This window comes from Crassostrea angulata, chromosome 3 (genome assembly GCF_025612915.1).
Source record: "Crassostrea angulata isolate pt1a10 chromosome 3, ASM2561291v2, whole genome shotgun sequence".
NCBI classification, from domain to species: domain Eukaryota; kingdom Metazoa; phylum Mollusca; class Bivalvia; order Ostreida; family Ostreidae; genus Magallana; species Magallana angulata.
Window position 1 is genome coordinate 52,248,144 of NC_069113.1, and position 17,747 is coordinate 52,265,890.

A 17,747-nucleotide genomic window follows, 5' to 3' on the forward strand; every position below is an offset into this window, starting at 1 on the left:
CGCCCCCCCCCCCCCCCCCCCAAAAAAAAACCCCACCACGATCACAATTATTTAGAGGTCTCTTGCCTTTTGTTCGTAAAAACATCATTTTAGTGGTTTTTTTTTTACGAAATGAAACCTTGAAAAACTATAACACTGTTTTTGTATTAGATTGTTCTGATAAAATCGACAGACAGTACATGTGATGAATGTCGACACTATTATTACTTATTAGGTTAGTTACTGACTCACTACGGAAATATATTGGGTTGATCAATCTCATAGATGGCGAGGCGAAGCCGAGCCTTCTATGAGATTGATCAACCCAATATATTTCCGTAGTGAGTCAGTAACTAACCTAATAAGTGTTTTGTTTTCTCGAGGACTATCAAGCGACATATTTATTCACAAATAACGATGATCTACGCAAAGCAGTGTACAAGATGCCTTACATATCTTCCAATTTTACTCATTTAAACTCTTCAAAATTTTCATCTCACCTTTCAAATACTCTTTCAAAATCTTTGCTTTACCCATGTTTACTTACAATGTTTTGTTGCTATTCAATTTCAAATGTTTTCTCCCTTTCCTCTGCAGAGATTTGAGCAAATTTCGACGCTGCCATTTTGTTCTGCTCCAGACAAAACAATGTGACGTCAATATTCTAAGGGCAACTACTCTAATTTTAAAGAATTTCAAAGGGCAACAACTCCAAATACTTTAAGAACTTACAGCACGCAGTATATGTATAAAATACTATGAAATGTCGAAATGAGTAAGCGAAGCGTCGACCAATGACGGCCATATTGCCTAATATTATTTCTCACGGAACAAATATTGAGATATATGAGGCAATCACGTGCTATGTTTAAACCAATGAAAATGTGACATTTCAGTCCAAGGGAAAACAAATATAAATAGACAAATTATTAGAAAGTCGTTTATGTAGTTTTTTCCCTTGCATGCTTTTATTTTGTGTGTTAATCATGAGAACAGCGTTTTGAGGTACAATGTAGTTTTCTTGAATGTCAAAAATGACTGGAGCCATTAATAGTAGTTCTGCAAAAAAAAAAAAAGAATTGTTGAAAATACATTCATTAGGTATATAAACATATGATGCAAGATGTCATTTTTTAATTTTATTGCTTGGAAATGACACTGTGTTGGTTGCGACATTCATAAAAGAGTAACACAAGCAATGAAATAATTTTAAAGATATTAACGGGTAACAATGAGTTCATCAAAATACATGAATGTTATATAAATACAGAGTAAACATATGACCAAAAAGATCGCTAAAAATTATCCATTGTAGAACTTATTTGTAAAACAATCGAATCAATAAAAAAAACTTCGTTATCTCAACAAAGAAATATATTCTTATCACATGGAAAAAAAATAAATTTGAATTCAAAAACAGTATTTTTGCACAATACGATTATATTTTTTTGGTCAGAAACTACATACAGTTAACCAATTTTAGTAGAAGAAGCTTAAATATCTTTTTGTAATAAAATTTAAAGAAGAGTTCTAATGTTTTTGGTATTTAAAAAACTCATATTTTTCATAACTATTTTCATTTTAAGCTTAGAATTAGACACACACATATAAAAAAACCCACGTATTTATAAAGCGACTTAGGCCTCAACACATTGATTTTGAATATATTAAACAAAAAGAAATGTTAATGAAAAGGTTAATGAAAATGTTTAATGAATTAAATATCTTTTTGTAATAAAATTTAAAGAAGAGTTCTAATGTTTTTGGTATTTAAAAAACTCATATTTTTCATAACTATTTTCATTTTAAGCTTAGAATTAGACACACACATAAAAAAAAAAACCCACGTATTTATAAAGCGACTTAGGCCTCAACACATTGATTTTGAATATATTAAACAAAAAGAAATGTTAATGAAAAGGAAAAGGAATATCCTTTAGTATCCGTTATTTTTAAAATCATTTTTAACTAAGATCAATTTACCTTGCCTAGTCTGCTATAGCCAAGGCCTCTTCCGTACAGTCCATTTCCGTACAGTCCGTTTCCATACAGGCCGTTTCCGTACATTCCCCCGTATAGACCATTTCCGTACAATCCCCCATACAGACCGTTTCCATAAAGACCACCATACAGACCGTTTCCATAGAGTCCACCATAGAGACTGTTGCCATAGAGACCGTTTCCATACAATCCATTTCCATATAAACCGTTTCCATAGAGACTGTTACCATAGTAGGGGTTGTAAAGTCCCTGACCGTAGCCGATGCCTCCGTAGTAGAAACCAAAGGCCACAGAAAAAAGGGCCAGACAGCAGAGCAATCGGAACATCTAAAGCAGGAGAATTGATGTTATTATTTCAGTATCTTTAATGAAACGTTACCTACTGACATTATTTAATGAAGACTATTTGATTATTTGAGTATTGAGAAAATTATAGCATAAGCCAATGATGAAGTTAAGGTAAATCAATGTGGCCTACCTTTTTGATAATTAAAAAGGTCTTCGTTAAGATCCTGTGTGCTCAAAGGTTGTATGTGCAGGGGTATATATACTAATAATCACATAAAAGTCAACCAAACATCATCAATAAAAACAATCGTAATTAACCACCATGTGACACAACTCCACCGAGGACATTTGTTTTCAACAAACATTCAACATTGATAAAGATGATTCATCATAGGAGGTCACATTTAAAAGACAATTTCATAATCATAAAAATGAAAAATATGGCAGGGTCATCAATATAGCGACGCAAATTTAAAGTTCATCCAGGTAAATGTTTATTCTACATATTGTGGTCCTCGTTTGTCACTAATTTCAAAATATGATTAAATGTACAATCTGTTCGTATCATTTTCATTTAAATTTCCTGTTTTAGTACGATTTATTTAGAAGGAAATGATTGCTTTCAAAACCATTTTTAAAAAAATGTATAATTTGAAAAAAAATGTTTATACCTTTCAGATAAAGCAAAAAGTTAATAAAGAAAGTAAATAACACCCCTACCACCCCCCCCCCCCCCCAAAAAAAAGAAAAGAAAAGAAAAGAAAATCCACTAATGTTGGGCTATTCTTTGAGGAAAAAAAATTCGTGGCATAAACATATAAAGATTTTTTTTTTCTGGTGCATTACTCAGATTTGGTGATAGCACTTTTACGTAAACACGTTATCATTATCTTAAATTGGGAATATTACACAAACATAAACTTTAAAATCTAAAGTGTAAATGATAAAATTCGAGTATAAATGTAATAAAAGTTATGTCATTTCAAGAGGTGATAATAATGGTTTGTTATGTACGCTTTCTCAAAAAGCCACACTTCGATTAATTGTGCTTTAGCGACAAAAAATTGAATATAATATATTCGCAACAATCAGTTTTCCCTATCATTTTTAACGCTTCTTCAAATTTCATTTAATCCCTTGTAAAATTTTCAATAGATATATAAAAGGCGCTTTTATTTAGATGTTTAATAAAATCTTAAACGAAAATAAGTGAAATATATTATTCTTAAGATAAAATAAAAAAGTAAGACACAACGAAGGAACCAAAAAAAAAAGAAGCACCCCCCCCAAAAAAAACCCCAGGCTGGAGATTCTCCACCATTCCTGAAAATTTGAAAGCCTTTCTTTAAAACCTTTTGAGGAAAATTGTAAACAAGAAAAAACATAAAATCTTTATAATCTCATGACTGGAAGTGACGACCAAAAATGAAGTGTAAATTATTTTTTCCAAATTTTGTCCTGGATAAGATCTAAAAGCTTCATCGAAATTTGCGAAACCATTATTGAGAAAAAGTTTAAAAAATGATCAAAGCTAGACGCGGTCTCATTGCTATCAGCAAAAGTTCTTCTGTTTGAGTGCATTTGCTATTAGGAAAGTTGTTCTTCTCTATTATAATTTCTTATTTTTTCTTCAAATTCTATTTAACCCTTTCTAAGGATTTCAAATGACAATATTTACATTGGGAAAAGGCACTGATATATAGATTTTTGATAAAATTATAAACGGAAATCAGTAAAATCCATAAGTTAAAAGATCAAGAAGCGAAACAATTAAAGAACAAAAAAAAAATCGGCTCTCGGAGAATGAACCCGGGTCAACTGAGCACAAGTCCACCACTCTCATGAATACGCCATGGAAACTGTCACTTTAGGGTTTTGGATTCAAATTCTTCTGAATACATGAGTCAATTTTTAGAACAAATTGCATATTTTGAATTCATAAAAGGGTCGCTATTGAACAATTATTTCATTTTCAATAGTTGATTTTTAATAATTGATTTAATAATTGATAGAGACTTGATCTCTGATCTTAAGGGTTGATGTAGTGCATATATTTCAACATAATCATAATAATATTAATGAAAATGTAAAAAAAACAACCCTCTTCTTCATTTTTAATCTTTAAATGCAACGAAGTTACAAACGTCTTTTAAATATTTAAATGTTGGTAGCAGAAAAGAAAATATCTTAGATTGTAAACTTAGAAATAATATGCTAGACATCTTAATTCCCACGTAAAAAGTCAATTTTTTCAGATGTACAGCTATATCAAAATGTGGTCATTATGTAGAAGACACTAAACATTATTTTTGGAAGTGTCCATATTATAATTTTAAATCAACACAAATATTATTTAATTAATATACATGTATACTTGTATATAAATTAAATAATATTGGTGTTGATTTTGATCTTGAAACTCTCTTATTTAAGGGGAAAAAGTCAATATTCATATAAATTAAACTCTGATTTGTTTTTCTATTGTCCATTGATTTATTAAATACGCGAAGAGATTTTAGTACTGTATATATATTTCACTTAGTTTAAGATATGCATGTAGGTTCATTAATGTTTGGGTTTTATTCTTAATTCTATCAAGGCTAGGACAATCAAATTATCTTTAGTATATTTTTTAAAATTCTTTTTTGCTATTATTTACTTCTTAAGATGTTTATAACGTCTCATTGTATTTAAGCATAAGTCACATATTTATGTATTGTGAAATCATTAAATTTACTGTGGCTGAATTTTCGTGGATTGCGTAAATTGTTCAGGTTCGTTGGGACGAAATTTCGTGAAAAACTGACAATAACAAACCGTGAACCATCTTAAAATCCGTAAAACGAAATACAAATTTAAAGCAGAGCAACACGGACCTCCAAAGAGATAGAGGTAGGATCAGGTGCCATGGAGGAGTGAGAATCCTCTGCTGACTGGTCACAGCCGTGTGCTCTTTGTCGTAATCGGAAAAAAAAATCGGAAAAGTCTGTAGACAATTAGGTGATTAATTATGGTCTAACAATTAGTGTGAAAAACGTCAGTCAGCATGCGACCCAGTGGAAGATTGTATTTGCTGACAAGGTCGTTGTATCGACCATAGAACTTACGAAAAGATGACTTTAAGCGAGACTGTTGATAGTCCTGTATTATCAACTTGTTTGTCAGTAGCTTGCTTCGTCTTAGAAACTGTTCATACGAAGAACATGCCATTGCGTATCGAATTAACTGAGAGACAAAAACACCATATGCAGGTGATGAAGGTATATTGCTACATAAGTAAGGTAAGTTGACGATAGAAATCTTTTATTTCAAGTTCACTGGGATATATCGAGTCGACGTAGGTATGGAAATAACAATTGTTAATTGATAATACGTTGTCGATATACCTGAATGTTGAGTTGAAGGCCACAGCGAGTGATTTTTTTCACGTACAAGTTTTTGAATAAAGTTTGCTTCATAAGAATACAAAAATAGATCTGCTAACGATGGGGCACAATATTGGTACCCATGGGAATTCCAACAGATTGTTGGAAGACTTGATTTCCAAAAACTACATAGATGTTGTCTATCAGAAACTCAAGCATCTTTTTAATGTCAACTTCAAAGTACTTGTGGTTGCAATCAGAATGGTTTTTAACAAAATAATTCTTTAGATTTCCAATGACAAGGTAATTAAATCTTATAATTTAGGTCCCGATAACGATTGAAATAAATCTAAGAAAATAACAAAGCAGCAAGGTAACAACATGAAAAGTTTTTGATTCAGCTCATACTAACAAAGCTGTACATGTCAAACTTGTACAAACATGCTGTTTTCTTTCATTCCAGCAACCATCCATTAGGACATCAATACAATATGTTCCATTTACACCGCCGTAAACACCTTACGTAATGCATTATCCTTGTCTTCTAAATAGTTTAGCTCTCAATGAAGTCTATAATACCAATAAGATTTTGGGAATCAAACATTTCCTATCGCGCTAAGCTTTCTGTTCTATAAGAATGGCTGAAAACACGAAAAAAAAAATAAACATTTCCTATATTTATTAAACAACAAGCTATATTGAACGCCTTTATAAATATAAACACAAAAAAAAATTAATCAATAGAAATAACAATCATACGGTGTAAAGTCATTTATTTTGTGTCATTAAATACATTTTATGAGTTATGTACACGGTCATGTTTGGTAAAAACAAATCCAAGACGTCCTTGTCGAACATTCCTCTAATAATAGCTCTGAAAAGAAAATCAAAACATATAATATAAAGAAAAACTATAAAAACAATTTTTCATGATTAACCTATTCGAACTTGCAATATTCAATTTACCTTGCCAAGACGGCCAAGACCACTTCGATATCCATTTAGGCCTCCATACACATTGTTTCCATACAAGCTATTGTACAGACCGTTCCCGTAGAGCCTGCCATAGAGACCGTTTCCGTAGATACCGTTTCCATATAGACCACCATACAGCCCACCATACAGACCGTTTCCATACAACCCATTACCATATAACCCGTTTCCATACAGTCCGTTTCCATAGAGACTGTTACCGTAGTAGGGGTTGTAAAGTCCCTGACCGTAGCCGATGCCTCCGTAGTAAAAGCCAAAGGCCACAGAGAAAAGGGCAAGGCAAGAGAGCAATCGGAACATCTAAATCGAAAAATAATAAAAGAATAAAAAGTAGCCAATAACTTACAACCATTTAATTACATTGTTTTGAAAAAGAACTTCTTTCAAACCTTTTATTTTATTCAGATACAATAACTTTTAAATCTTTACCTTTTGTCGGTCTTTGGTGGTTATCCAATATTGTTTGAAGCTCAGTTGTGACTTATATACTCACTAGCAGGTTAAACGTCATCGTAATCTGCGTTACGAAAGTGATTGATATTAACCGCAAGGTGCCATCATTTCGCCACAAGTACTTGTTAAACAATCGTCCAAACTACACTATTTATCAAAAAAGATTTTTAAATCAAACATTTATTGCACTCACTCGAATGACAAGAAGGGTACCAACATCCTACGCAGAAAAGGTAGAAATAGGTCAGTTGTGAAAGCGATTGAAAGCCCTCGGTTTATTTCGCCTAATTTAAAAAAGATGATCAGTATTATTTTTATGCATTTTTTTTCAAAATTCATTTCTATTCAACTTTTTTGTACATTCCATGTTTTGTTTATCCTAAATGTTGCCCTTTGATCATTTAAATTCAATATAAATGTGTCTATAAATGTTAATGATGGTTGCACAATGCTTGATTTATCTTATTATATTTAGATATGTTAAAAACTAACATCAAAATGGATTTAGTGATTGGTTTCCGATAGTGGCCGAGTAATAATTAAGAAAGAAAAATATAAAGATTTGAATGAAAAACAATCCATAAAGTTATACGTTTAGTCCAAAATCATTTTGAGACAATTTCAGATTGAAAGTTATAATGTTCATATAAGCGGTGTTATCTAACATTAAAGCCATCCCATTCATGAAATACATGTAATAAGTTTTTCTTAAGTCGATTAAAAAACCTAGCGACAATATATTCTTTGTGTACTCTAACATATTTTAAAGGTATGTTTTCCTGGTTTAGAAAAGTCACAAATGTCTTTCCGATTCACCACTGACGTGAATGATAAATTAGTTTTGGGGGCACATTGACCAGCACGTTGTTAATCTTACATTAAAAAGTAAATTTTTTGTAACACATTTATTATTCAGACCAACATATGGAATATCTTTAGCCGAGGTTATTGCACGAGAGTTCAGTTACTTTGGATTACAACTTTTCATTAATTTCACAAAATAAACTGTATTTATGTTTTGTAAAAAAAGTATTTTGTTGAATTAATGAATGCGTTTTTAACCAGAATTGTATTTTTAATTTTTTTCGAAAATCAATTCCAAAATGGATTTATGTATGAAATAAATGAACTATACAAATATCGTTTTGAAACTATAGAAAATAAAATATAACCTAGAAATATCTTCTTTACTTTTAGTGCACTTTTTCCGATATATTTTGCTATATTTGAACAAAATCATATTTCTGAGAGGAAAATAAACGCGCGAGAAGTGGTCGATAAATAAAATTCATAAGTAAATTTGATAACATTCCACATGATGAAAACACAAATAAGATCCTTTTATTTTGTTTTTTCTTATAAGTTTTAATAAAGACTATTGACCACCATCAATATATGGCATCACAAATTTCATTACACTATACGATAAGGAAATTGTCCATATAGAAAAGCAGCTGCACAAAATCCTTATTTAGTAGTTATCCTGTAAAACATAAAAAGTTCAATTTCTTGATGTTGTTGTTAAACTAGATAATTTATACATCTTGATTAATGAAGTATTATCAGAAATTTTCACAATATTTCTACTTTGCCGTTGATAAATCCTCCAAGTCCTTTTCCACCTGAGATAAAAGTAACTGTTCCACCGTACCCTTTACCAAAACTGTTACCATATTCACCATTCAATCCACCGTATCCTCTATACAGATCAATCTATCCGGCCCCAAAGCCACTTTATCTACGATATTCCAATCCGTATCCACCATTACTACCTCGGTTTCCTCCATATCCCAATTGGTATCCACTATCACTACCACCGTATCCACAATTACTACCTCCGAATCCACCATATCCACCAAATAACCCACTGTATCAACCTTTATATCTTCCGAGATAACAAACGTATCCACTTTTGCAACCAGAAAGATCACCTCCATTTATACCTTTTCCTCCCAGAAGCCCGACAATTCTGGCAATTTCCTTTCCACCAAATCCCCCACCATACCCCCAAAAAGGTTGCCGTATCCACCTTTGCCTCCAAAGATATTTTTACCATAGAGACCGTCTTCATAGATATTGTTTCCTCCAAAAAATTCAACACCAACAACTCTTTTTCTTAACAATGCATGAATCAAGAAGTATTTAAGAAAAGTTACAAATTTTGAATTCATTAAAGCGTCACTATTGATCAATTATTAAATTTTCAATACTTGATTTTTAACACGAAGTAGTGCATATTTATCCGACTTAATAACCATAATAATCTTGGTGAAAATGTAAAAAAAAAAAACTCTCCTTAGAACAAAGCTTAAATGCATGGACGTTACAACTTCATGTATATATTTATTAAAAATATTGGTAACAGAAAAGAAAATATCTTACCTTGTGAACTTAGAATACATGTATTCATTTAAATTAAACTGTTATTTTTTTTCCCATTGTTTATGAATTTATTTAATCAACAGAGAAATTTTAGTACTGTGCATATATTTGACTGTTTAAGCTATGCAAATAGTTTCATTTATTTTTGGGTTTTATTCTTCATTCTATCAAGGCTTGAACAATGAAATAATCTATTGTATATATTTCGTTTCTTTTTTTCTTTTTTGCGTGGACCCTGAGGTCCACGCAGAAAATATATAAGCGAGGTTAAACCGGATGCTATGGGGAAAATTCAGCCTGTGCATGAGCTAGCCTGGTTCCTGTGCGTAATGGGTAGCTCAGGGAACCAGGCTAGCACACGTTTATCTGAATCGGGATCGGGATTCCGTGCCGTATGCACACATAAGTTCAAAGGCGTTGTAATTGTAAAGTTGTCGGTAAACAGTACAGAAACAAAGTATTCCTTTTAAAGAAATGATTGGCATGTGATATGGACTATCAGTATTATGAAATAAGTTTATGTTATGCCGAAACTACAACATGCATCAAATAGCATAATTTGCAATGTTTTGTTGTTTTCCGAATACACGTGTAACTTAACTTTACTTTAATAGTAGGCGAGACTAGAAAAATTCCCGATTAAATTTTTGTAAACATTTAAGTATGATTGAATAAATATGTCACTATATAAAAATTTAAATCTCAAGACAAATGCATCAAAATATGAAATTTTTAATTTACACAAAGCTGCCACTGCATTGTTAACAAAGTAGTGCGAATCGTAATGTGCGCACAAATATTAGAATTCACCGAATGCCTGATACTATACACACAAACTTCATTCATAGATAGATCATAATTATTTTAGAAGTATGAATCCTCCATATTCTGAGATAAAAAGTCAGGGCTATACATACATGTATACGTAATACAACGCACAAATTTAGTGGTTAAATGCAGAGGGCTAGAGTCGGTGGAATCTCTGATAATCTTAAGGCTTTCACGTTTCGTTGGAAACACATGCAAATGGTCCACGTATTGTAGTCCTTTTTTAAAGGACAGCAACTTGTTTTACTATAATTTACTTCATAAGATGTCAAAATGTATTTAAGTCATATACTTAAATATTTTCAATTTACTGATAATACTCAAAATACTATCAATTTAATGTGTATAACTAGATCAAAATATTATAATGTAGATACTCATATATTATAATTATAGCTCTACAATAAACAAATAATATACTTATTAAATTATTAAAATACATGATTATAGTTACACATGTATACAATTCAATATACTTATAAAATAAATCATAAATGTAACTTTTTTTTAATTACCAATCAATACAATAGTTCTATATAAAAAGACAAACACACCAAGAAGACAGAACACAAACTTTCACCCTCACATTCATTCTAAATGTACAGTTACCACGGTTACTTAGGGTTATATGATGCATGTCATAGTTACATGTTGATATAGATATATGTGTAATGCCCATTATAGCAAGTAAGCATATGGAGATGATTAAAAATAGTAAAACATGAATGTTTGCAATAAGATTCTCAATAGTTTTCCACCTAGTAATAAATTCATCACATCTCATTTTTATTGCAAACAACTTTCTCTCTACCAAATAATATGCACATAAATGTAACTTAACTTATTATACCAGAATAGGATATACCAAGATTATGTCTATTGTCCTATCCTAACGTATAACATAATAACAAAATAACCTTTTTTTAATGTGGGAAATAAATCATATCAGTTGTCATCTGTATGCATTCAGCGATGGGAATCTCCTTGGCTGGCGAGGCCGAAGTTGATGTTTATTCTTCAAACAAGTTTACCTGTTATATTTTCAAAGCAATATTGTTGCTTTCATGCTATGTGAGTGTGGCCAAGCAAAAAAAAAACTTGTACTTCAGTTTCTCTCTATCTTCAATTTCTAACAACGATTGAAATAATTCTAAGAAAACAACATGGCAGCAAGGTAACAGAATGAAAAGTTTCTGATTCAGCTCATACCCACAAAACTGTACATGTCAAACTTGTGCGAACATGGTGTTTTCTTTCATTCAAGCAACCATCCATTAGGATGGTTTCAATACGAATTCAATACAATATGTTCCATCTACACCGAAATAGACACCTTCCGTAATGCATTATCGTCGTCTTCTAAATAGTATTAGCTCTCAATAAAGTATAAAATACCGTTTAGTTTATGAACATTTAACATATTCTATCATGCGGAGCATTTTGTTGTGTATAAATTGGTGAAAATACGAAAAAATAAACATTTCTGTTATTTACTAAATAATAAGCTATAATTAAAGCCTTTATACATATAAACAGAAAGAACTGAATAAATCTTCCACAGGGTCGCATGCTGACTGGCGATTTTCATACTAATTGTTAGATCATAATTAATCACCTAATTGTCTACGGACTTTCCGTTTTTTTCTCGATTACGACAAAGTGCACACGGCGGGTGTGACCGGTCAGCAGAGGATGCTTACTCCTCCTAGGCAACTGATCCCATCTCTATCCTTTAAGAGGTCCGTGTTGCTCTGATTTGAATTTGTATTTCGTTTTATGGATTTTTCAGATTTTTGACAGTTTGTTATTGTCATTTTTCATAAATGGAAATAACAATCATACGGTGTAAAGTCATTTATTTTGTGTCATTAAATACATTTTTTAAGTTGTGTACACGGTCATGTTTGGTAAAAACAAATTCAAGACGTCCTTGTCGAACATTCCTCTAATAATAGCTCTGAAAAGAAAATCAAAACATATAACATAAAAAAAACTATAAAAACAATTTTTCATGATTAACCTATTCGAACTTGCAATATTCAATTTACCTTTCCAAGACGGCCAAGACCACTTCGATATCCATTTAGGCCTCCATACACATTGTTTCCATACAAGCCATTGTACAGACCGTTCCCGTAGAGCCCGCCATAGAGACCGTTTCCGTAGATACCGTTTCCATATAGACCACCATACAGACCGTTTCCATAAAGCCCACCATAGAGACCGTTTCCATACAACCCATTACCATACAACCCGTTTCCATACAGTCCATTTCCATAGAGACTGTTCCCGTAGTAGGGGTTGTTAAGTCCCTGACCGTAGCCGATGCCTCCGTAGTAAAAGCCAAAGGCCACAGAGAAAAGGGCAAGGCAACAGAGCAATCGGAACATCTAAATCGAAAAACAATAAAAGAATAAAAAGTAGCAAATAACCAATCATTTAATTACATTGTTTTGAAAGCAAACTACTTTCAAACTTATTTTAAGTACAATAACTTTTAAAACTTTACCTTTTGTCGGTCTTGGGTGGTTATCCAATATTGTTTGAAGCTCAGTCTGTTGAGACTTTTATACTCACTAGCAGGTTAAACGTCATCGTAATCTGCGTTACGAAAGTGATTAATATTAACCACAAGGTGCCATCACTCCGCCACAAGTACTTGTTTAACAATCGTCCAAACTACACTATTTATCAAAAAAGATTTTTAAATCAAACATTTATTGCACTCACTCAAATGACAAGAGAGGGTACCAATGTCCTACGCAGAAAAGGGAGAAATAGGTCAGTTGTGAAAGCGATTGAAAGCCCTCGGTTAAAGTTGCCTCATTTAAAAAAGATGATAAGTATTATTTTTATGCATTTTTTTTCAAATTCATTTCTATTCAACTTTTTGGTACATCTCATGTTTTGTTTATCCTAAATGTTGCTCTTTGATCATTTAAATTCAATATATGTTTATGATGGTTGCACAATGCTTGATTTATCTTATTATATTTAGATATGTTAAAACTAACATCAAAATGGATCTAGTGATTGGTTTCCGATAGTGGCCGAATGATGATAAAGAAAGAAAAATATATTAAGATTTGAAAGAAAAACAATCCATAAAGTTATACTTGGTCCAAAATCTTTTTGAAGCAATTTCAGGTTAAAAGTTATAATGTTCAGATAAACGGTGTTATCTAACATTAAAGCCATCCCATTCACGAAATACATGTAATAAGTTTTTCTTAAGTCGATTAAAAAACCTAGCGACAATATATCCTTTGTGTACTCCAGCATATTTTAAAGGTATGTTTTCCTGGTTTAGAAAAGTCACAAATGTCTTTCCGATTCACCACTGATAAATTAGTTTTGGGGACACATTGAACAACACGTTGTTAATAATCTTATATTAATAAGTAAATTTTTTGTAACACATTTATTATTTAGACCAACATATGGAATATCTTTAGCCGAGATTATTGCACGAGAGTTCAGTTACTTTGGATTACAACTTTTCATTAATTCCACAAAATAAACTGCATTCATGTTTTGTAAAAATAAAAGTATTTTGTAATAAATAAATATTAATAAATGTGTTTGTTAGCGAGAATTGTATTAAGGGACAACAATTTTTTTTCGAAAATCATTTCCGGCAAGGGTTTATTTACTAAATAAATATATGTTACAAATATATGAAAAATCGTTTTAAAACATGTTACATAGAAAAGGCAAGTGAAAAGCTGTCACTGTAACAGCAAACCGGGTTTTCTTTTAGGTGAACTATATCCATAATCCATGTCAACTCTGAATTCATAAACACTACCTTTCATAGACAGTAAAATTGAGTACCCATATGTAATATTTTGCCAAAAAAATTAAGTCAAAAAACTGTTATTTTTTTCATAAATTATTAAAGATCAAAATCCTAGCAAAATTCACACATCTGATATATGTACCATTGATCTGCATAAGAACAACTTCCTATCTTGAATACTGTTGGTAAAGTTATCCGAAAAATAAGGGGTTCCCTTTTGGCCCGCCATTTTCACTATTTCAATCACCGGATTTTTCCGTTGAAAAACCCGATAAAAATATAATCTAGACACATCTTCTAAACTTTTAGTGCACCTTTTCCCATATGTTTTGCTACATTTGGTTAACATCATATTTCTGAGAGAAAAAAACCCACAAGAAAAGTCATCGATAAAATTTATTTTAGTAAAATGGGATATTGTTCTGTAATCACATTGACTTTCAGGACAAAGCTGTCAAGTTTATCGAAAAAGAGAAGTAAATGTACATAAGTTTGCCTAATTTGCTATGCATTTCGATTTAAAGATAAGCGCATTTAGCTCGTATTTTGTGAACAAATCAAATTGTATCGAATCACGGTAGATCCTTGTATGGTGCCAGCTATTATTCATTGGTCGCCGTGTATTTTTATAAAATTTACAGATTTGATTCCAGACTAACTATATGTACATTTGGAAGGACAGTAGTTGTTTTCTTCCTTGTGGGTTTTTATATCAAAGAATTATTTGAAATTTATTTACATAAATTTCAGAAGTATATGTCAATTGGTTGGTATTTTTTAGGCTGAACAAGAACAATATAGCATTCATTAAGTTTTAAATTGAACTAATTTTAAACAGAATACGTGTTTATATGCTTTATTTCTCGTAACTCTGTTTTGAACGGACTGGTCGTGTATATCAGTATAAATGTAGGCTGATTAAATGAATGAAGAAAAAAGTTGAAGGAAACTGGTGTCAGTTTTACTTGTTTGTCATTTTGTTTTTAATTTCAACACACTTAAACACCGATACTTTTGCCTATTTAAAAATATCTAAAGACTAGAAAAATAATGTATGATTGTGAAACATGTTGACGTGTTTGATTAGGGTTCATAAGGTATTCGTGTAGTATCGAATCTCAATTTCTTTTATATCATCAGGTAAAAATACCAACCTAAAAATTAAGTTGTTAAGTACTGCAGACGTTATAAAATCAAATACCTTAAAGTTTTTGCAACAGGTTTTGCAACTCTATCAGAAATCTTAAGAATTGATTTAAAAACCCAATTTTTTTTTTTTTACATATTTAATTATTGTGCTTTGATAAGACATTACAAGTATCCGTGAATTTCATAATGATTTGGATATTTTAAAATAATCTCTTTGTTTTTTCATAAACGTTTTGGTTTCCCGTTTTTCTTTTGAAATTTTGATTCATATTTTGGTTTGTTTTGATTGTTAGGTTTTTTGCTGGTATCTATCGCTTACATTTCCCTCTTTTACCGACATGATCCTGATAATGCTATCTGTTATTTATTCTTAAAATTAATGTATTAAGGTAATGATTATCAAAAGCTTTCATTTGCTCTTATAATTACATTATATGCAATGTAACCACCTTTTACTCAATAAAAAAAGGTTTACATAGGCAGGTAAACGCACATATAAATACTAGTATATGCAATTCATAATCAATATCTTTTAGATCAATATGTCCGGTATTTGGCCATTTATATGCCTTACTACCAGGAAAATGATAAAGGCGGTCTTCTCTCTGTACTGTTCACAACGTCATCCAACTTCAGAATGTGACTTAAAGTGCAGGCTACGTTCATCACGTTTCTCACCTTGAACAGTTCATTACTGAATGTTGACAAGAAATACAGAACTGTTAACGTACACGACCTGAGTAATTAGGACAGCTCATTCATAAATCTCATCAAAATCACATGACATGGATACTAACCGTCGTTACGTTGTAAAGAACACACAAAGACCATATCAACAAGTTAGCTAGATTAACCGTATAATTAGCTTGAAGGTAGTTTTTTATTTCGTAATAATTATAATATAATTATTATGTGATAAATCTTCAAGTAATTGAAATCTAAATAAGAAACACAGTTGTATGTTTTGTACATAATGTAAAAGTCTGCTCCTTTACAGCTCTTATTCAACACGGTAAGGTTTTTAAAAAGTAATATAAAGAGAATTTTTTATTGATTGTAATAGCACATTAAGGCTTGATTTTAAAATGCACTGTGTGTAACGACTAGTTCATACATAGATAAGTTTTTCTGTATTATATATATATATATATATATATATATATATATATATATATATATATATATATATATATATATATATATATATATATATATATTGTTAGAAAACTTATTCAGAGAGGTTAACTCTATAAATAAAATGTAGAACAATCAAAAAATTAAATATAAAATGAAAAATTAAGAATCTTGATTTTTTTTTTATAATTTAGCTAAAAAATTGATTCTTATATTGTATGATGTAAGTATTTTAAACTTCTTTTTGACCACTGAATAATTAAGTAAACTATGTTTAGTATATATCATCGTTGTATAAATTACATTTCAAAATAAAATCACACAATTACCATCTTATTTAAGTTAAAATGGTTTAGCAAATTTTAGGCACAAATCATATACGCCCATAAACATATTATAACAGTTAGTGATTCTAATGTTTAATTGCAATAAATTCACATACTCAGGCAACCGTCTGCATTTAGTATATATTCAGACAATATTGCTATTAATGAGAATTTCACAGTGTCATATTTACATGCTGCTCCGTAATCAACAAAATTTAAAGAAAACTCGTTTCAAGTGCACCGCATGTAGAGAATAGTTTCTACTCGAGGGCATAGTGAATATTTTGCACTAGTAACATTTTTAAAAATGTACAATGCGATTCAGGTCCATGTTAAGTGGACGTTAAGGTAAAATATTTACAGAACTTATGTCATACTCATTATTGGCAATACATGTTTTTTTCTTGTCGTAATTAATTTCGCAGGAGTTACCTTCCCCAGCCAGTCTTGTTATTGGTGTAGGTCAAAACTGTGAATTTTCCTCCTTAAGCAACCAATTCCAAATGAAATATGCAGAAATAAATACGGAAAATCCAAACAATTATATCTCAAAACGAACCAACCAATATATATGGTTACGAAGAACAGTTAACAAGTGGTTGTTTGTTTTCTCAATTTATACCGCTAACAAAACAAAATCTGAAACAATGAAAATAAATGGTTTGCACAAATACATGTTTATAAAATTAGTTTTATGATTGTGTAAATTGTACTTGTGTAAATCGAACGAATGTTCCGTGCATGTAGCAATCGAAGTTTTATCAAATAAACCGGCAATTATCGTGACCAAGAAATCATATTTTATTATCGTGCGACGCATTACTCTATAGATCTTTTAAATTAATTTGCATTCAATAAATGACAGTTTTTCCGTTTAAAATTTAGCGTGAACTTTTGCACGCTCGATATCTTCAGACGCTTACATTTAGACTCAAATATCTTTTAGTTTGAGGATGTTGCTCTCAATATTAACCTGTAACGGTTATGTATGGTACATAAATAAGTAATTTTGATAACATTCCACATAATGAAAACACAAATAAGATCCAA

The 17,747-nt window shown here is 31.0% G+C and overlaps 3 protein-coding genes across 3 annotated transcripts; all 3 read right to left on the minus strand.

Annotated features, from left to right (window-relative positions):
- Positions 1-919: 919 nt before the first annotated feature.
- On the minus strand, positions 920-2,597 carry LOC128178944 (acanthoscurrin-2-like). Its single transcript, XM_052846380.1, has 3 exons — positions 2,459-2,597; positions 1,963-2,307; positions 920-1,038 (listed from the first exon to the last, which is right to left on the minus strand). The coding sequence occupies exons 2-3, from the start codon at positions 2,305-2,307 to the stop codon at positions 1,027-1,029; spliced, it is 357 nt and encodes a 118-aa protein (XP_052702340.1). The 5' UTR covers positions 2,459-2,597; the 3' UTR covers positions 920-1,026.
- Positions 2,598-6,298: 3,701 nt separating this feature from the next.
- On the minus strand, positions 6,299-7,088 carry LOC128178274 (uncharacterized). Its single transcript, XM_052845373.1, has 3 exons — positions 7,056-7,088; positions 6,600-6,926; positions 6,299-6,507 (listed from the first exon to the last, which is right to left on the minus strand). Exons 2-3 carry the CDS (start codon positions 6,924-6,926, stop codon positions 6,496-6,498), a joined length of 339 nt encoding a protein of 112 aa, XP_052701333.1. The 5' UTR covers positions 7,056-7,088; the 3' UTR covers positions 6,299-6,495.
- Positions 7,089-12,128: 5,040 nt separating this feature from the next.
- On the minus strand, positions 12,129-12,945 carry LOC128178273 (larval cuticle protein F1-like). The gene is made up of 3 exons (XM_052845372.1): positions 12,799-12,945; positions 12,338-12,679; positions 12,129-12,246 (listed from the first exon to the last, which is right to left on the minus strand). The coding sequence occupies exons 2-3, from the start codon at positions 12,677-12,679 to the stop codon at positions 12,235-12,237; spliced, it is 354 nt and encodes a 117-aa protein (XP_052701332.1). The 5' UTR covers positions 12,799-12,945; the 3' UTR covers positions 12,129-12,234.
- Between the last annotated feature and the right edge of the window lie 4,802 nt (positions 12,946-17,747).